Source organism: Aulostomus chinensis, chromosome 13, assembly GCF_037954235.1.
Source record: "Aulostomus chinensis isolate RoL2024-O1b breed Wild chromosome 13, RoL_Achi_v1.0, whole genome shotgun sequence".
Taxonomy (NCBI): domain Eukaryota; kingdom Metazoa; phylum Chordata; class Actinopteri; order Syngnathiformes; family Aulostomidae; genus Aulostomus; species Aulostomus chinensis.
The window spans coordinates 3,802,501-3,822,195 of NC_141332.1; the positions used below are offsets into that span (position 1 = coordinate 3,802,501).

Below are 19,695 nucleotides of genomic sequence, written 5' to 3' on the forward strand. Positions count from 1 at the left end.
AAATGCTTTTCTTTTTGTGGCTCGTTGGTCTAGGGGTATGATTCTCGCTTAGGGTGCAAGAGGTCCCGGGTTCAAATCCCGGACGAGCCCTTAAGCTCGCAGTGCGGTGCTTCATCCTGGACTCATTCTTCCCTTGGGAATGAAAGAGAAGGTCCACCTAAAGCTCTCCTGAGCAGTCATCCTTAAAACCTCTGTAGGGTAAACTCAGAAGGATACAGTGCGCATCTGTTCTCAACCAAAGTTACCTGAAACTATCACTCTACTCATTTCTGCTGCTCAAAAAATCCATCTTTAATTACAACTACTTTGCTTGCTATATCCATACTTGATCTGGTGAAAACTATACTTTTGTCCACAAATCAAGTTGAAATCTGATCACGGTTGGATAACTTAGGGGAGAAGGCTGAATTTAGCCTCCTAAAAGGTCAGCAACATTATTTAATCTTGAAAATTGGAACCCTGTTCAAATTTCAGCCATATCGTCCAGCCGCAGCCATTCAATGCAGCCTTTTGTGGCTCGTTGGTCTAGGGGTATGATTCTCGCTTTGGGTGCGAGAGGTCCCGGGTTCAAATCCCGGACGAGCCCCGTGACTTGCAGTCACGTCTGTTGTTCTGGTGTAACCCATCCTTTGACAATCTATGAAACAATCCCTCATAGGTTACTCAAGAATGACTCTCCTCAGGAGCTCTGCAGGAACCCCTTGTCAGATCGCAAATGTAGGGTCAGTAGGTTGTTTCTGATGGAGGGTGTTTTTTTACTGTAAACCCGTGACTTGCTGTATCATCCCGAATAATCAGTTTCAGCCAACATAAACCAAAAATGAATCAATAAAAACACTTGAAGCAATTTTGGATGTTGCAAAATGAATCTCTTCAGCCATGATGACTTTCCTTTGTATGGGCATACTTGATCAGGTGGAAGGTGTCCTACTGTCCTTCAAAAAGCTTTCACCTCATCCATTAGAACAAATTGAGGGAGAGGGCTGAATTTGGCAACCTCAAAGAACAGCACCATATTGTGTGAATTAAAAACGGAACCCGGTTCAATTTGCAGCCAGCGACTGGCAAAATGCTTTTCTTTTTGTGGCTCGTTGGTCTAGGGGTATGATTCTCGCTTAGGGTGCGAGAGGTCCCGGGTTCAAATCCCGGACGAGCCCTAAAGCTCGCAGTGCGGTGCTTCATCCTGGACTCATTCTTCCCTTGGGAATGCTAGAGAAGGTCCACTTAAAGCTCTGCTGAGCAGTCATCCTTAAAACCTCTGTAGGGTAAACTCAGAAGGATACAGTGCGCCTCTGTTCTTAACCAAAGTTACCTGAAACTATCACTCTACTCATTTCTGCTGGTCAAAAAATACATCTTTAATCATAACTACTTTGCTTGCTATATCCATACTTGATCTGGTGGAAACAATACTTTTGTCCACAAATCACGTTGTCATCTGATCACGGTTGGACAACTTAGGAGAGAATGCTGATTTTAGCCTCCTAAAAGGTCAGCAACATTATTTAATCTTGAAAATTGGAACCCTGTTCAAATTTCAGCCATGTCGTCCAGCGGCAGCCATTAAACGCAGCCTTTTGTGGCTCGTTGGTCTCGGGGTCTGATTCTCGCTTTGGGTGCGAGAGGTCCCGTGTTCAAATCCCGGACGAGCCCCGTGACTTGCAGTCACGTCTGTTGTTCTGGTGTAACCCATCCTTTGAGAATCTATGAAACAATCCCTCACAGGTTACTCAAGATTGACTCTCCTCAGGAGCTCTGCAGGAACCCCTTGTCAGATCGCAAATGTAGGGTCAGTAGGTTGTTTCTTATGGAGGGTGTTTTTTTACTGTAAACCCGTGACTTGCTGCATCATCCCGAATAATCAGTTTCAGCCAACATAAACCAAAAATGAATCAATAAAAACACTTGAAGCAATTTTGGATGTTGCAAAATGAATCTCTTCAGCCATGATGACTTTCCTTTGTATGGGCATACTTGATCAGGTGGAAGGTGTCCTACTGTCCTTCAAAAAGCTTTCACCTCATCCATTAGAACAAATTGAGGGGAGAGGGCTGAATTTGGCAACCTCAAAGAACAGCACCATATTGTGTGAATTAAAAACGGAACCCGGTTCATTTTCCAGCCAGCGACTGGCAAAATGCTTTTCTTTTTGTGGCTCGTTGGTCTAGGGGTATGATTCTCCCTTAGGGTGCGAGAGGTCACGGGTTCAAATCCCGGACGAGCCCTTAAGCTCGCAGTGCGGTGCTTCATCCTGGACTCATTCTTCCCTTGGGATTGCTAGAGAAGGTCCACCTAAAGCTCTGCTGAGTGGTCATCCTTAAAACCTCTGTAGGGTAAACTCAGAAGGGTACAGTGTGGATCTGTTCTTAACCAAAGTTACCTGAAACTATCACTCTACTCATTTCTGCTGGTCAAAAAATACATCTTTAATCAAACTACGTTGCTTGCTATATCCATACTGGATCTGGTGGAAAGTAGGTTGTTTCTTATGGAGGGTGTTTTTTTACTGTAAACCCGTGACTTGCTGCATTATCCCGAATAATCAGTTTCAGCCAACATAAACCAAAAATGAATCAATAAAAACACTTGAAGCAATTTTGGATGTTGCAAAATGAATCTCTTTTGGTCATCCTTTTTTTTTTTCACGTGAAGTCTGTGCAGGTGGAGGTGAGGTCTTTAAATTTTCGACTCATCTCGAAAACTTTCGTGGGTTAATCCTTGTTTTTTTTTTTACACCTTCTCAGTTTTTGTTCATTGATTTAATCATTGGTAGAGATACAGTTAAATTAGCTTGTTTTTTAGTATGGTATCGTTCTTCATTTATGACTGAGTGAATGACTGTGAAAACATGTTCATCAGAGCATCACTTTTTATTCTTTCTCCCTGCTTTTACCATAATGCCTCGCATATACATGTTCCATAAAAAAAAGTGGGGGCAACCTTAATATTCCTTTTGAAACAGAGGCTGACTTTATCATCGTAAGATACAACACTCTTGTGGTGTTGTGACACTCACTACTTTTTTTACCCCGAGTCTCTACAATTCTGAGATTGATCAGGATGCACCAGGGTGGAAAAAAACCAAAACAAAACAGACAGGCAACTCTTCACAATGGGAAAACTCTACTTTTAAGAGACAACTGAAGACTCAATTGTTCAGAGAGCACCGAGGCACTGAACCTGACTCTTCTCCTCTTTGGGGTAGAATAAGTCAGAGGGTCCAAGACCCAGCACTAAGTGATTATGTAGCACTAACTGGGTTGTGTGATGTTGTATGTCTGTCAAAACAAAAACAAAAAAAAGGGAGGGGGGCGACACTTCTTCTGCCACTAGATGGCAGTACCTGTGACCAAATCACAACTGAAGCACTTTTGCGCTTCCTATGGACTTCTCCTTAATTAGGTCTAAATTCTTGCTTGTGTTGTACGTCGCTTTGGACAAAAGCGTCTGCTAAATGAAATTGTAGAATTGTAGAAAAGGTTCAGTTCTAATTCCATCATGGCCTGTTACTCACATCCATCCATCCATTTTATGTACCGCTCATCTGTTAAGGGTTGCAGGGGGCATATCCCAACTGATACTGAGGCGGGGTTTAGCTTGGGGCAGTCACCAGTCTGTTGCAGGGCCATCAGGAGCAATTAGGGGTTCAGTATCTTGCTCAAGAATACTTTGAGATGGTCATGGGGGGAATTGAGGATCGAACCTGTGACCCTGCAGTTGCTCGACAGCCACTCCTCCTCTGAGCCATGCTGCCCCCGGTGGCCAGTGTCAGCTAGGAAAGGCTCCAGTCCCGCCTGCCACCTTTACCAGATAAGGGTTGGATATGGGTATGGTTGGATGGATGGATATACAAAACTATTAAAAAATACATGCATGACATTAGGAATCAGGCAATCTGGGTAGAGACCACAGTTGAGGATGAGCCCTAAAACGGACCCATTTCCATTTACCATTAGAATTAATTAATTGGGATTGTCAACGGATCAATACAGTAATTAAAGAAATTGCAAAATTAAAACAAAATTTAATAAAATGTATTTTAATCATAATGTTGGACCGGTTTCAATGCCAGTGGAGCGGGTTGCCCACTGGACGGCAAGGAGATTTAAACGACCACATGAACATGTGTCAGGTCTGGGCATGGCAGCATAAAATCGTCCTCTGGAGAGGATGGAGTCAGCTGCATGTCACGGTCATGGCCTGACGTCTGCTGGTGACAGGAAGCCGAGCAGCAGGCGGCGGTGTGGTCGCCGGGCCGGAGCCTCCAGCAGCCCCCCGCAGCAGCATAATGGACAGCGACGACGAGAATGTAGAGGAGGTCGTGGACGGTAACAGTCTGTCTTTTTTACTCCTGGAATGGATGCTAAAAACGACAGGTTTCGGCTTTTCGGTGGTTCTGTTGTCAGTTCTACTTAATCTCCGAGAGTCGATCCACCAGTGGGCCGCCTCGGTGACTCGGAGCGCCGGGGACTTGAGTTTAGAAGGAAAGCCGTTTGACAGGCGCATGAAGGCGGCCTGGGTTGTCCCAAGCGCCCGCTGCCAGCTCGGCTTCTGGAAGTCTTTGGCCGGGAAGGAAAAGTCCGTAAATGCAGCTGCCTTGTGTAAATTTGTGTGTGTGTGTGTGTGTGTGTGTGTGTGTGTGTGTGTGTGTGTGTGTGTGTGTCTTGACGTGTGTGTATATTGATGTGTATGTGCGAGTGTGTGTGCATGCGCGCGCACGCGAGTAAATGTGCCAGATTAGTTTTGTTGTTGACATACTTGCATAGGAAAAATATGATATGTTACTGTGAATCTTGCGTACGCTTCTTCAGTTGGTGATTGGAACATGAGTTTAGCTTGATTCTGGGTCGTCATCATCAGTGTTCAAACTCGATGTGAAAATGTAGAATGAACTGATACATTCCTGAGTCTGTGAGACTCACGCAGTACCGGGAAAGCACCGCAAGGGGCGTGCTCGTAGTTAAAAACAAGGCTTTCAAATCGTTTCAGATCGTGAAATACCGTTTTGTAATCCTGAAAGCACAAATCGAAGATATTCTTGTTAATTGGATGATCACCGGGGTTCTCTAAGGGTCCTTCAGCTTTTCTGGTTCCTCTGTAAAATGAGAAAGAGTTCACTCTATATGATTGTCTTTAACATGCATGTGAATGTAAACAACCTGACCTTTAAATCTACAATCTAATGATGATAAATAACATCCATGGCATTTAGCAATCAATTCGGAAAAAGTAGTTGGGCAACACATATATTTGATTCACAGTGCAGTAACAGGACAGAGTTTTATTCCATTTGTAATTCCATAAAGTGTGGTAGAACGTGTCTGTAAGTCCTTTAGGACTCCATGATAGAAACAGTAGCTGTATTTAGGCAGGTGCTGTTTGGTTTGTAAGACTAGTGCAGTAGAAACACACACCCAATGACAATTTAATAACGATATGTTGTAAGTGGAGAAGTTATAATTCCTGACAATCATGTTTTTGTGTGTGTGTGTGTGTGTGTGTGGTGTGTGTTTAGGCCCCTTGGATGAAGACGGTCAGCCCCATGGCTTCTGCACGGTGACCTACTCCTCCAGCGATCGTTTTGAGGGACACTTCAGCCATGGAGAGAAGAACGGGAAGGGCAAGTTCTTCTTCTTTGATGGAAGGTACCAGAAATGACACACACAACTGAGATCTTTACCCCTACTGCTTATCACAACTGTTAATCAGAGCATCAGAGTCAAAAACTGGAGGGGCTTGAGGAGGATTTAGAGTAAAGACTCAGAATCGTATATTTGGCCTTCACAACCATTTTGAATGAGGGCAGTAGACACAGTCAAGTGTACCAGCTCAATGGCCGACAGCTGACTGCTAGTCAGTTCCTGATAGTCAACGGTTCCCTCATAGGTAGCAGCCTTCGTCTTCTAATGCTTCAATATAATCCTGAAATATCAACACCTTCCTCAACAAAATATCACATTTCTATTTTATCAAAAGCGTTTTTTGTGAAATATTTTAACATTTGATGTGCAAGACTTTGAGGAAACGTGAGGACTCTTAATTGCTCCTTTAATTCCACTCACGGTTTCAAATATTCCCACTAAGAGTCCTTGTCCTAAAACATTAGATCTTCCCCACAACATTACACTGTACATATTCTGATTCAAACTGCTCTTTTTTCTTTGTTCAAATGACATTGTAGAAGTAGTACACTATCTCAAATAATATTGTACATTTTGGACAATACATTTAAGTACTTCTTCATTACCAAATTTTGTCTGGACGCTCTGTGGCTCCTCCCCTCAGCACCCTGGAGGGTTTCTACGTCGATGACGCCCTGCAGGGCCACGGGATGTACACATATGAAGATGGAGGTGTCCTCCAGGGGATGTATGTGGATGGCGAGCTGAACGGGCCCGCCCAGGAGCTTGATGGAGAGGGCCGTCTGGTGTTCAAGGGCCAGTATAAAGACAACAGCCGCTGTGGGGAATGCTGGGTCTACTACCCTGTGAGATCACCACGGCACCCTTATAGCTGCAGATATGAACATATGGCGAAACATGTTACGTGTGTATTTCTCATGTTGGTGTGTACTGTACCAGGACGGGGGCTGTGTGTTTGGGGAGGTGAATGAAGACGGGGAGATGACTGGTGATTCTGTGGCATACATTTACCCTGACGGACACATGGCTCTCCACGGAAGCTTTGTGGATGGAGAGCTGATCCAGGCTCGACTCGCCACCCAGATCTCCAAGGGACCTGGCCGGCCCGCTTTTGAAATCACAGCCAACAGTAAGTAGCCATGTCCCTCGAGCTGGCACCAGTTCTACACATGAGCTTCAGAAGGCACGAGGACATGTATCTGTCTGTATTTCTTTGCGGAATGCTTAGAAGTACATTAAGAAACAGCTGGACACTAAGATGTTTCAACGTTTTGAAGGTCCTGTTTACACGTATGACAAGTCCACGTCCACTTGTATAGCCACCCTCGCTCTACTGCCGGACCCCTACGAGAGCCAGAGGTAGGTCGGTTTCTACAGGATGCTGGAGCGGAACTGCTTCAGGGGTGCTCTTATATTGATATTCTTCCTATGTTGTGTGTGTTTAGGGTCTTTGTGGCAGAGTCTCTGATCAAAGGAGCAGGGGAGGGGCTGTTCGCCAAGATAGACGCTGAGACCAACACTGTGATGGCCTTTTATAACGGAGTACGCATCACACACTCCGAGGTTAGACTTGGACCCAGTACACATTTTAATGCGTTACTTTCCTGAGTTAGTCTTGCAGCATTAATTCCATTTGGAACTGTTTCTCTCTCGTGTCATCGTCTCCCACGTCCTCAGGTGGACAGCAGGGACTGGTCACTGAATGGTAACACCATCTCTCTGGATGAGGAGACTGTGATCGACGTCCCGCAGCCGTTTGACCAGACGGACAGATACTGTGCATCTCTGGGTCATAAAGCAAACCATTCCTTCACCCCCAACTGCAAATATGACCTGTGAGTGCACTGACAGACACACAGAGGGACCTCATGGCATCCAAATACAAACTGGCTGTCGCTGGCCTGAAAGTTAATACTTGTCCTCTCCGCCTGGTCCTTTCGCAGCTGTTGTGGGTCTGTCACAGCAAACAGCTGACATTTTGGTCGCCTTTAAGGATTTCTAGTCCACATTGGCAGTGGAATTTCACAGGTTCTTCACTGGGCCTTTATTCAGCCCTCCTGCAAGTTTCATCAAATAAGCCAGATAGTTTCTGTGTGATCTGCTGACAGACGAACATAGTGAACAAAACTTTCTCGGTGGAAGAAATAAGATCAGTGTTGTAGACAAACACTTTTGTGAGACATCACAAGTGCTTAAAAAAAGTAGTGCAGTACTGTATGTGTCACTGTTACTCATTACATAAGACAAACTTCATAATGTAATGTGAAACAGACACACATACACACTGAGCACAATGTGAATGTGGATCATTGTTTCGAGTGTAACGCTGGTGGTCCTGCCAGGCTCCGTCCTTGTTAGCGGCCACTTGCATAATAAACACAATGGACATCATTTGGGAGATGTTCTTAGCTACTGTAGGGCTTTTTTCCCTCAAAGTAGCAAAGCCTGATGGCCATCTGTAATGCAGGTTGGTTGATTGACAGCCACAAGAGGTACATGACAGTAGATTTCGGGATCAAGGAGTTACAAATAGCCATCAGGCTTCACTTCCTGTCTGTAAAGAAGTCCTACAGTGTGTTAGAACAACACGTCCCTGTTACCCCTTTCACACTGAAAAACGCGTCAACGCGGGTTTTTGTACCGGCGTTTCCTCGACTTCAGGGCGCGTTCAAGCTTCCAGCAGACGTGGGTCTGAGCTCCCGCTGTGAGGCTGCGTGCCTGTGTTTTTCTCTCTCGTACGTCATCGCGCTGACAACATCATCATTACACGTAAAAGTGCGCCGTGCCTCAAAATGCCGGTGATGTTCCCATAAATCACCGTGACCCTTACGGTTCCAGAAATCTGCCGCTGGATCTCCTCTTCACTGCGGATGGCGAGCAACTCGCGGACTTGATGCTCTTGCCAGTGCGCTGCCATGATCGATACAAAAGATGTGAAGATGGCGATACAAGTTGTTTATCAACACGGTTACGCTTAAGCAGTTCATGTTAGGGTTCCTGGTAGGTGGGAGTTCCCAAGCACAGATTGATTCAGTAAGATCATCCACATGTGAAGTGTTCGAAAGAAGGAGTGAGGTAGAGTCTCAGGGACATCAACAGGAAGATTGATTTTATGGCAGAAGCCAAAACTTGGATGAGAGATGAGTGAGCAGCTCTCGCAGCGCAGCCCAACTTTTTTTATTAATTTTTTTTCCCTGGAGCTTCCACAATGACAGCCTGACAGGCGGCACAGTGACAAGATGAGAATGCAACAGGAAGGTCACGGGAAACCTGAGACAACGTGGGTTGCCTTTTTCACACTGCAGGCGAGCCGCTCAACACCCGGGTCGCTTGGAGGGTCAGTGGACGCAGGTTGAAATGCCCAGTCAACCCTTTCAGAGTGCCCAAACACCCGCGTTCACCCGCATTTTGGTGCAGTGTGAAAGGAGCTTGTGAGAACATTTGTAGTTTGTGTTTGACAGTATAACAAAGTTTGACAATGTCTGAAAATGCATTTTGGTCTGTGCAGGTTTGTCCACCCTCGTTTTGGGCCAATCAAGTGCATTCGAACCATAAGGGCGGTACAGAAGGACGAGGAGCTGACAGTTGCCTATGGTTACGATCATGAGCCAACAGGGAAGAATGGGCCGGAGGCCCCTGACTGGTACAAGCAGGAGCTGCACGAGTTCCAGCAGAGACAGGCGGTGCCCTAATTGGACAATAACCCTCCCCCCTTCTACCTGTGGCCCCACCCCAATGACATCAGTGCACCTGCTCACAGTTTGTCATGTGGTTTTCTAACGGAATACAGTCCAAGCTGTTCTGGCCCAAACAACTTAAGTTCTGTTAAAGATGTTCACTGAGGGAAAAATGCTCAGACACACCCTGGTCAACCCATCCCTTCATGAATAACCTTTGCTGCTAAATTACTACATCTCCAGGTTCTGGCTCACTCACATTGATGGCCCAGGAGTGCAGATTTATGCACTTAGTTCACAGTAAATAACTATTTATAATACCTGAAATAGGGGAAGATTTGAGAAGAGGATTTGTAATTTATTATGGAAAATAGATGAATAGTGTACCGCCTCGATTTTTCTAACCGACCTGTGTTCATGTGCTACAAAATAAAGTCACTGATCAAGAAAATCCCATCACGTGCCTTGTTTCTCCTATTGTGCAACATCTTTGTGTATTTTTGGAATTAATGCTGTTTCTGTTATTACAGATAAAGCAATCAGTGCAGTGCAGTCCAAATCACCAGCATTTATTGAAGATGTAAAATATGTTTGTGTTTAAAAAGTCCCTTGATAGGGGGTAAAAGTACTGTGGTATTTTATCTGTAGTACAGGTCAAACATTTGTTTGAGATTTGAGGATCAGAGCATTGAGTGACATGCAGTCCGAATATCATACAAGTGACTGATGAATCATAACGAATGGTGAAACCTCAGCGTTGCATGAATGCCCACACACCTCTGGTCCCAGGCCTTTCCAGGCTATGTTCCTGAACACATTTGACAAGTACAGAAAATATCACTAATATTTACATTGTATTTGCAAGTTGGATGCTGCTGAAATAAGAGCTCTCGCACTGCTGTGTTTTAACTCCGCTGAATTAGCATTTGTTGTTGAATGTATCAACTGTAAACGTACAAATTTTCCAGGTCTGACAAGAAAACCTAATAGTAACCTGCATTGCTCCTGGTGACCAGCAGGAGGCGACACTGTTGGTCTAAAGAAGTCAAGTGCGTAAAAGTTAATGACACCTGGTTACCAGAGTTACTATTTCCCTGGGCAGTTTATGTTCTCAGTCCCTAGTTTCAAGTCGTTGTCGAAGCAGCATAATGTTGATTAAGAAACGATTGGACCAAATAAAATGAAATAGGAAGACGTGGGAGATCCTCAGAGGCCTGCACCTCATGGCAGCGTCTGTATCCAAGACCTACACAAAGACTTTTATTTTAAGTTTGAAGCTACTTCTTACATCATCATAATGAATATAAAGCCCCACAGTAGGTCTCTGTGAGAAATACAGCAGGACCTTTGCCTGCTGATTCATCCTGGGGAGACGAAGGTAAATGCCGTCAGGAACAGGAGGGTTGTGGGCAAGGCGAGTAAGAACTGGCACACAAACCACCAGCCTATCCCTGAGGGCTCTTGCCGGTGGCGGGGCAGGGACCTGCGGGTCTTGTTTCAGGGCACATTCCCCCAGGTTATCACCAGGTTAATGATCTACCTGCTACCTGAAGTGATGAGGGAAAGTTTAGCCCGCCCACCGCCCGGAAGATCCCCGCAGCGACTAACGGCTTCCTGGATACCTTCCACAGGACCGGGGGGATTCTCGGTGGGTGAATCCCCGCAGATGGACCGATTCAGGTACTTCATCTTTAACCAGAAGCGAGTTCTCGTCCTGGGGATCCTCCAGGTCGCGTGTGCGGGTCTTTGTGTGGTCTGCGGTTTCATGGACGCTGCTTTCCGCAAGGACACGCCGCTGAGTACCACCAGGACGCCGGTGTGGGGAGGACTGGTGAGACCTGGTTCTTAACTTCATCAACAGTAAAGTAGCAGGGGTGAGATGACGTAAATCAGAGTACCTGAGTGCGGGTTTGTGGGTAGTATCAGTGTGCAAATGAGCTGAGGGCCGGTCCAGACTCTTGAAATGACCAGTTTTTGTTGAAACGTAGTTTTCCTAACATTTGTTAGTTTGCTTATTTTCAAGTCTCCATCAAGATAAGCAATGACACGAAAACACACACCAACATTCGAGATTGTTACTGTAAAAACACGTCATGTACTCATGGTTGGTATGTTTTATCCAAATCAACGTGTAACATAAATGCTGAACCAAAACTGTCTCCTGGGATAACAACATTCAGTGAGGACAGACGGGGTCAGAGGTCAAAGTTTCCTTCTACACGAAGTTACTGATTGAGGTTCCAACCAACAGCCTCCTCACCTGCACAACTGAGGTGTGATCAGGATCCACCTGTGTGTGGAGCGCGTCTGCAGCGACGCTCCACGAACCAAAGAAGCCACCCACACTGTCCACCGGAGCTTTTATCTTAAATCTGATCACTGTTATTGTTGCTGGGATTGGTTTTATGGTTGCATCAGACTTCAGGTCATGATGTGCGCAGATGTCTGTTTCCTCCTCAAGCGCACCAGGACTGAAGCCCCACTGAGTTCATGGAGTCTGGCTGCAAAAATGAAATCGTAGAAGTTTAGCTCTTATTCTTTAATAGCAAACACAGACAGAGAGCTTTTGATAAATGAGTCAAATGTATGATAACACATTTTGATTATAATTAGTACATGAAGTTTGCCACAATATAAACCACATGGGGCTTCATTCATGGAAAAAAAAAGTTCTTCCACTCTGAAAAGTGGCTGTACGAACAAGAAGTGAGGGCTGGTGGCTGTTTGTAACTCCTCCCCCTGACATCTGTGGCAGGTGGTCTGTTCTCGTCGCGTCGCTCATCCCATTCAGGCTTTTTGAACTTCCTTTCAGATCATGGCCTGTCCAGGTGTTCTGGCTCTGTGTGCATCCCAAAAGAAAAACTTGGTACTGGTAAGTCCTATGATGGTGTCTCGGTCCTCTAAAGGCTGACAAGTCACTGCGTCTTCCTGACCAGAACCTCACCAATACACACCTCTCAGGTCACTGCTGGGTTTGGTAGCACAACAAAAAAGAGACTTAAAATCACCAGAATAAAAAAATAAACCGTGACCCATAAGAAGTCACCTGTGCTGAATGTGATGAAGGTCACGCTGTCACAATGACATCATTACATAACGACCTCTGTGGATGGATCGAAAATGAAAGAATGAGATGAAAACACACCCTCACACACAGTGTCATGACCTGGGCTCCTGCAGGTGAGCTTGATGTTGGTGGCGGCAGCTCTCTCCTGCGTGGTTGCTGTGATTATCTCAGGTTACGCTGGTCTGACGCTGACCTACGGCGAGGAGGATGAAGAGGTCTTCCACCACCATGACAGCCCCAAAGTGGTAACCACACACACACACACACACACAAAACACCAAACCAAACTCAACAGTTACATCAGATGTGTGTAAGTAACATCCGCCGTGGTTAGTTGCACTCAGGTAAACTGTCTGGAGGAGGATTCGTAGGTTTTCTTGGACAGTCAGAGATGCACATCCATGGTTGTCATGGAGACTTAAAGGAACACTCCAACTCTCAGGGAAAGTCTTGTATTCGTCCCCGGAGGAGCTCCTGTGCGCTGCATTAGGGAGCCCTAGTTAGCTTAGCTCAGTGAACGGTAGTGGGTTGGAAATGTTAGACAAGTTGTCGATAAAGTGTAGAGTGCACGGTAGTTTGGGTGGTAGCTGCTATCAGTTATCCGCATCAGTGCTGTGACTTCTGTCCTCAGACGTATGTGCTCCATCGCATGGTGAAGGGAGCCAACGCCACCATACTGCTGAGCTGCGTCATCAGCCTGGCTCTGTCCTCGCTCATCGCCTACGTCGGCTGCTCCGGTCTCCCTTTCTGTGGCTGCTACGATGCCAGAACTGGACTGGTAGGAGGGGTTTATGGTACCTTTTTTATGTGTCGTATCTCCTTTAATTTAACCCAAAACTGGAAAGTTAGCAAACATACCGGAGGATTACTCACTATTGATGACTGCTAATATCAGACACACGCCTGCGCTACGATAAAATGGATATTCTCCCCCAAAAGGAGTCTTTTCTAATTCTGCTTCTAATCCCACTCTTAAGTCAAGTGCTTGTGAAGTCCTGCTGTGTTAGGCCAGGCCAGGCACGAGGATTAGATGATTCCCCATCAAAACCTTGAAAAAGTAAATAGTAAAGTCAGAATAAGCTGGTCCTCGTTTGCTGAGGACGCCCTGGAAGACTCCTGTTAGGAAATGCTGCTGCGGAGGAGCGCAACATTACTGAGGAGCTCTCTGTGCAGCTTTTGATGGAGTAAGATTTTCCTGATAAGGGCGTCATCTCCAGATATGCCACGTTTTATATTTCATTTTCAATGTGTGTGTGTGTGTTTCTCTGCAGGAGACTCTGGTCCCTCAGTGTGACCCCGGAGACACTGAGATGGTGTGTACCTGGCAAGGTAAAGACTGATGTTGAACTTTGTAAACACGTCCACAACAGAGCGGGGATGAGGTGCTTTTGTAGTCCAACAGGAAGGTAGCATCTCTTTGGCTTCCCTCCACTAAAAGCCAATGAGATCGTTTTTGATTCCTGCAGAAAACAAACTCTGGTGAACAACAAGTTGACGAGACTTACAGGTTTAGTCCGTCAAGATCATCTTCACTAGGAACCCCACTTTGATAATGCTTGAAGCCTGAATGCAGTGGTTTGCAGTCCAGAGCTAAATGTTAGCCTACGAAGGAACTACACTGAAGTCACATGACTTCAACATCACAACTAAGCTTCAGGCCTCTTCTGTTTTCACCCTGATGACCTCTTAATGACCTCTATAGTCTTCTTTCGATGCTTGTTAGCAACCAACGATTGTAAGAAACACAAAAGCGAACAAATCTGCCAGTGTAGGATTCACTGATGTCTTAGGTCATAGAACAAAATGGTAAATGTGAAGCTCCAAAAACATCACTCGTAGTTTCGATGGCGCTGTCTCTTTGCTCTTGGTCTGATGTAATTTTCCTGTGTCCAGCAGGGGGTGATGACAGGCTCTTCAACTCCCCTGCCCGGGCCACTGAGCATTGCACCGCAGAGGAAGAGGAGCGTCCCTCCAAACTGCCTCCATACAGCAGACTGACATGACACTCCTCTGACGTCCGCCTCTCCAGGAGACCACCACAGATTCTGCTGCCGCCAAGTTGGAGATTCTCAGGACGCAGTTGATGCTGGAAGCACTTGGATTAGAGAATGAATGTGTGTGTGGGTGTGTGTGTGTGTGGACAGATGGCAGCCTGCTGTCTACAGTGTAAATGTTCAGACATTTTAAGGAGTATTTAATGAATAAATTGTGACTGACTGAGCTGTCGATGTGTTGAGTTGTTTATTACAAGGTTACACATGTCCAAGCCTGCAGGCGTCTGGTCCCTCCTCATTCATCAGTCAACAGTGAAACACAAGACATGGCTGCAGAGGAGAGACGTGAGGCTGACGTCTCCGAGGAGTCAGGCAGGAAGGAATGTCTCAAACAAAGGACACTTAAACAGAAAAGCAGCAAATTGAGCAAAATCAACCCTCAGATGTCACAGCTATCGGCCCGTCCGTCCTCACGCCCCTCTTGGCCGTGGGTCACCGCCTCTGATGACCCGTCAACGCTCAGAGGAGCCACGCGCACCACCATGAAGACCGTGAGTAGCAACATCACGTGACATGACCACCAGCCATGCTTGAGTGACATCTTGAATATCGCACCACAGGCTTGTGAACAGGTTAGTCATCACCTCCGAGCAGTCCGTGATGAAGCCTGACGGATGCACACAGTACACACGATGATCAACCAATCACTATCCTGCTCACACACCGCAGAACACACGACCGTAGAATAAACGGCGTGTGAACAGCGACCTGTTGACCTGATGTGGCGCGAAAGATTAAACAAACCTCCTCATTTATGAAATATTCATGTGTACTAATTTGTTCAACACACGTGAGCCTTTTGTTAGCCCTCGCTGTGGTCTGACAGGCAGAGAGTGGAGTCTGATGGCTGTTTACGCAATAGATGTTTGGGGGCGGAGTTACAAATGACCATCAGGTTTTGCTTCCTGTCTGTCAGACATCATTGAGGGCTAAAAGCTAAATTATTGCACATAAGAACATTTCATCAGTGAGGCCCAGCGATGTGAAGGCATGTCAGCGGTGTGTGTGTGTGTGTGTGTGGTAAAGGTTCATTAGAGGAAACTGTAGACACAAATGACCCTGATAGTACACACCAGGTCAGTACAGGACCCCCAATCAGCCCTGAGTCCAACAGCCAGCGCAGCCACACGCTCGTCAGGATTGTCTGAAGCTCTGAGAAGAACACTGTTTACTTTCACTGTGATTTTTAGTGTTGACAGTCGGGCTGCAGGGTTTGGAAAAACCATCCAGGCCTGATGACTTGGACTCATGCTGCAACTGCAATATGACTGTGACATCAGAATGGTTTTTTACATCAATTTCTTCGAAAAGCCATTAAAATGATGAGGATCTGTAACTTGCACTTGTAGAGTAGGATAACGATTGAATTTTGATTACTTCCTGGTTGTAGTGTGACGTGCGGGAGAAAACAAGACTTTTTTTTTTTAACCACAGTCCCTTTTCCCATTCAACATCTTAAATAGCTGGAGGCATAAATTAAACATTTAACGGTGTCTATAAACTCACCTCCCTCAAGAGTTTCAATCATTTCCTTCAAATTCAACTTCTAAATCAGGGCCCTGTCATTTGAGGCCAGTGATTTCACTCAGGATGGGTTTGTGTCATTTCTGATTCCAAAAGTAAGATTGATTCCCAAAGAGGAAAAAAAAAAGATCCCAGGGATTTTAAGTGAGAACAAATTTTAAGTGCTGCCTCTAATTGTCCATCATCCTAAGTTTTATTAGACTGCAAAACAGAGACCCTTCTTTCTGCATCAGAGAGCTGAGACTCACGCTAGTTAGCTTAGCACAATGAATGGAAGCGGGTGGGAAGTTTAGCATAAATCAAATCAGGTTCCGGCCAATCATAGAACACCGAGTAGCAGCAGTCGCTCTTCTAGTCGTCATCAAATATTTGTTCATTTTTGGTTCAACTTTTGAGCTGCTGCATCCAGCCAGGGAAGCCGTTTGATTCTAACGTTACACTGTCTCATAATTTTAAATTTATTCCTTTAATGTAGGCAAAGACTTTTTTTTTTGGAGAAAAGTGTATTGATGGCTTCTGACACGTATCCTGCTACATCCCCTCAGCGACCATTCCTTGTGTGAAGCTAGCTAGCGTTGGCCTCGGGTCTGAAACGCAGCACAGAGGAGCCGTCTTTTTTTTTTTTTTCCCCCTTTCTCTACGGATGATGTACAAGAGGAGACAAGAGAAGTGCTTTAAAAACATCAGAACCCCCCTTGAAATCAGACCACACCGGAAAAAGGCTTGTCACCAAAAGGCAGAGAAAACTGGCAACAAGCTAGTCGGCCAGCAACCACTGGTGCAAATTTGCCAATATCAAAACAGGAAAACACTGCGGGTTTAGAAATGTTGCGGGGGAAATACAGGAATCACTTCAAGAAAGCCATCTGAGAGGTCACTGATGGGGCTGCGGGGAGCTGCTGGCCCTTCCCATCGGTCACTATGGGGGTGTCCAGCTCAGATGTATTGGACCGCTAAATCTGATTGTTGCCTTTGGCTTTGCCGTCACCTGACAGAGGTCCGTTTTCCCTGGACTTTCATGGGACCGGGGAGGTTTTTCTGGGCCAGTATTTTCCTCTGAACAGTCTCAGCTGTAGTTTACTTCATTTTTTAATGCCGGTGTGTCAAACTGCCCGACCTCTCATTGCTGAAACACGAACCTACAACAGATTTGGGCATTCCGACCACAAAAATCATACAGTAAATGAGACCCAAAAGTATTCAGCCATTTACAGATGGAGACATCCATCCCTCCCTCAGCAGTTGCTGCAGGCCCAGCCCCTGGCCCCATCACTGCCATCCTCCCTCCCCCTGCTCAATGCGATGGTTGCCCCCGAGCCCCCCGGAGGCTGGCTCAACACCAGTGGCTTCTGAGACTTGAGCTTGTGAGCCACTGTCATAAAAATAGCCTCTACATGGTCACTGTTCCCGCAGCTGGTGCCCCCCTGGCTGTTTGGGCTCTTGGCAGATGTCTCAAACACAGGCATTGAGTGGGCGTCGGCGAACTGTTGCGCCATGTCTGTGCCCACTTGGATGGAGTCTTGGAGGTCACACTTGTTTCCCACCAGGATCCTGGGAACCTCTGTGCCCAGAGCATGCTGCTTGCACTCCTCGATCCAGGCAGGGAGGCTGCGGAAGCTGGCAGCATTGGTGACATCATAGACAAAGACCACAGCGTGCACATTACGGTAATAGTGCTGCACCATGGACTTCCTGAAGCGCTCCTGGCCTGCAGTGTCCCACAGCTGAATCTGCAGAGTACACAGGTGGGGAAAGGGAATCAGCCTGATGTGTCAACACACACACAGATCACATGTTTCCCCTTTACCACCAACAAAATGCAGCCCCCCCCCCCCCCCCCCCCCAACACACACACACCATCAGCTATGTGGGAGTCCAGTCCAGCATGAGTCACAGAAAGATGCTGTGGGACCCGTTCGGAGTCAGCAACATTGGCTGCTCTGCAACTAGCAGTTACATCGGTGACATGAAGGCTTTTTGTTCAGCTCGGTACCAGCAGCAAACCCTGGACAGTTCCAGATCGGGACTTGTTTGTACCTGACAAGCTTCCACTGAGCTGCTGCGTGGGAGCCTCACAGCCTCCTGCAGCCGCGGGGTGAAGGGTGTTTGCAGGCTCATGTCAACACGTACAACAATAATTCACAGACTACAGCATTTTTCCATGTCAGCCATACAGTAATATAACTCACACCAGCAGTAACTGGTGCCAGCAGCCTACCTTGATCTTCTCGCCATCAATTTCCACCAGCCTCTCCCTGAAGTCCACCCCGATCGTGGCCTCGGTTTTCTCGGGGAACTTTCCGGCACAGAAGCGGTAGGTGAGGCAGGTCTTCCCGACCCCCGAGTCTCCGATCACGATGATTTTAAAGATGCGGGTCCTCGGAGGGGGAAGCGTCGAGCTTGTCAGAGAGCCGGAGAATTCCCCGGACAACTCGCTGTCCGCCATGTCTCCCCGGCAGGCTGGAGGCTGCTGCTCCTGCTCCGAGGCACACAGGCTGCGACAGCCGACGCAGGACCAGGGGGACGCCGGGAAACGTCTTTCACGACTACAACTGTGTTTTTCTCTGAGAGTTCGGGCACATTATCTCACACATCCCATTTGTCAACATCCACATGTAGTTAAAATGCATATCTGGACGTCAAAACACGGGCATTCCAGTCTTCAACCGGGAAGCCACGTACAATCTTGTCCGAGATTTTAAATTATCGCGAGACGCAAATATGCAACGTTCAATGTCCCGTGAGAAATACTGGAAGTCGAGTTACACAAAAGAAAGTAAGCCAGTGAGTACGGCTCATCACTGCTATCCGTATTAATAAATACCAACGTTAAAATCAAGACACAGTTCACTTGGCTTTGCAGACCACTTCATGACACCAGTTACTAAAACTAAAAAGATAGATCTGAATTTGTCTGATGATAAGATAAATATTTCTGGATTTTGGTCTTCCATCACTACCAAAGCCCATCTGACAACATAAAGTCAATGATAATCCACAGATGAAACAATCCTGACGATTGATCGTTTGATTGACTGATTGGTTGATTGATTGATTGATTGATTGAATGGTTGGTTGATTGATTGATTGATTGATTGACGCAGCTAGGGTATTACACACTTCTAGAGGCATTTAACACTCCGAATTCTCTAAGATATTTCCATAAACACATGGGGGGTCCATGGCAAGGAGAGTACTGGGGTATGTGGGTCACTTAGGTGATTTCCACTGTTGAATCTCTTTCTTATCTCTGCAGCTTTTCTTTGACCACAGCTCACAAGCTTGTACGTCCAAACACCAATAAAAAAACAGGCTAAATTCAAACTGTTAAAAACAAACAAACAAACAAAAAAACCTGCTGTGGGTTTGAGTCCAGTCGCTCCAACTCGTATCATAAGAGTAAAAACTCACAATTCAAAAGATGGATATATATTTGAATAAAAAGACAAACATCACTAACTAAAAAAGAAAATAAGAATCTATGTGTATCATATTGAGTTGAGTACATATTTCAACTTCAAGAGTATATCACCCTTAGTGTTGTTATGGGTTACAGGTATACTTACTGCGAAGGGCAGAAGTAAAAAGTATTCAAGTTAACTACATCAACATTTTTTTAAATGGTATGACGGGAGAGGAGAGGGCTGAGATATTCCCCAGCTGATACACATTGAGAAAATATTGTTTTGAAAAAGGTTTTTGTAATAATTTTTTTTTACTTTTTATTCTGG

The 19,695-nt window shown here is 45.9% G+C and overlaps 3 protein-coding genes and 3 non-coding genes across 7 annotated transcripts; 5 read left to right on the plus strand and 1 right to left on the minus strand.

Annotated features, from left to right (window-relative positions):
- The first annotated feature begins 18 nt into the window (after positions 1-18).
- Positions 19-90, plus strand: trnap-agg (transfer RNA proline (anticodon AGG)). Its single transcript has one exon. It is a non-coding gene; the product is annotated as a tRNA-Pro (tRNA).
- A 424-nt stretch (positions 91-514) lies between these two features.
- On the plus strand, positions 515-586 carry trnap-ugg (transfer RNA proline (anticodon UGG)). Its single transcript has one exon. It is a non-coding gene; the product is annotated as a tRNA-Pro (tRNA).
- A 499-nt stretch (positions 587-1,085) lies between these two features.
- On the plus strand, positions 1,086-1,157 carry trnap-agg (transfer RNA proline (anticodon AGG)). Its single transcript has one exon. It is a non-coding gene; the product is annotated as a tRNA-Pro (tRNA).
- A 3,012-nt stretch (positions 1,158-4,169) lies between these two features.
- setd7 (SET domain containing 7, histone lysine methyltransferase) lies at positions 4,170-9,768 on the plus strand. Its single transcript, XM_086222498.1, has 8 exons — positions 4,170-4,328; positions 5,516-5,645; positions 6,286-6,487; positions 6,582-6,771; positions 6,920-7,001; positions 7,088-7,205; positions 7,320-7,477; positions 9,151-9,768. The coding sequence occupies exons 1-8, from the start codon at positions 4,289-4,291 to the stop codon at positions 9,332-9,334; spliced, it is 1,104 nt and encodes a 367-aa protein (XP_086078624.1). The 5' UTR covers positions 4,170-4,288; the 3' UTR covers positions 9,335-9,768.
- An 878-nt stretch (positions 9,769-10,646) lies between these two features.
- On the plus strand, positions 10,647-14,607 carry LOC147250535 (uncharacterized). 2 transcript variants are annotated; one of them, XM_086222792.1, is made up of 6 exons: positions 10,647-11,150; positions 12,132-12,191; positions 12,500-12,631; positions 13,018-13,164; positions 13,658-13,715; positions 14,283-14,607. In XM_086222792.1, exons 1-6 carry the CDS (start codon positions 10,851-10,853, stop codon positions 14,387-14,389), a joined length of 804 nt encoding a protein of 267 aa, XP_086078918.1. In that variant the 5' UTR covers positions 10,647-10,850; the 3' UTR covers positions 14,390-14,607. The 2 variants fall into 2 exon arrangements, with proteins under 2 accessions (XP_086078918.1, XP_086078917.1); XM_086222791.1 differs by having other exon boundaries at positions 10,649-11,150; positions 14,280-14,607.
- Positions 14,592-19,438, minus strand: rab33ba (RAB33B, member RAS oncogene family a). The gene is made up of 2 exons (XM_086222793.1): positions 18,183-19,438; positions 14,592-17,694 (listed from the first exon to the last, which is right to left on the minus strand). Exons 1-2 carry the CDS (start codon positions 18,408-18,410, stop codon positions 17,200-17,202), a joined length of 723 nt encoding a protein of 240 aa, XP_086078919.1. The 5' UTR covers positions 18,411-19,438; the 3' UTR covers positions 14,592-17,199.
- Between the last annotated feature and the right edge of the window lie 257 nt (positions 19,439-19,695).

Coding starts and splice junctions, on each gene's coding strand:
- setd7 (XM_086222498.1), top strand. CDS start 4,289: ATGGACAGCGACGACGAGAATGTAGAGGAGGTCGTGGACG. Junction 6,488..6,581: donor AATGCTGGGTCTACTACCCT/GTGAGATCACCA, acceptor GTACTGTACCAG/GACGGGGGCTGTGTGTTTGG. Junction 6,772..6,919: donor TTTTGAAATCACAGCCAACA/GTAAGTAGCCAT, acceptor AACGTTTTGAAG/GTCCTGTTTACACGTATGAC.
- LOC147250535 (XM_086222791.1), top strand. CDS start 10,851: ATGATCTACCTGCTACCTGAAGTGATGAGGGAAAGTTTAGCCCGCCCA. Junction 13,165..13,657: donor ACGATGCCAGAACTGGACTG/GTAGGAGGGGTT, acceptor GTTTCTCTGCAG/GAGACTCTGGTCCCTCAGTG. Junction 13,716..14,279: donor GATGGTGTGTACCTGGCAAG/GTAAAGACTGAT, acceptor TCCTGTGTCCAG/CAGGGGGTGATGACAGGCTC.
- rab33ba (XM_086222793.1), bottom strand. CDS start 18,410: ATGGCGGACAGCGAGTTGTCCGGGGAATTCTCCGGCTCTCTGACAAGC. Junction 17,695..18,182: donor TTGATGGCGAGAAGATCAAG/GTAGGCTGCTGG, acceptor TGTACTCTGCAG/ATTCAGCTGTGGGACACTGC.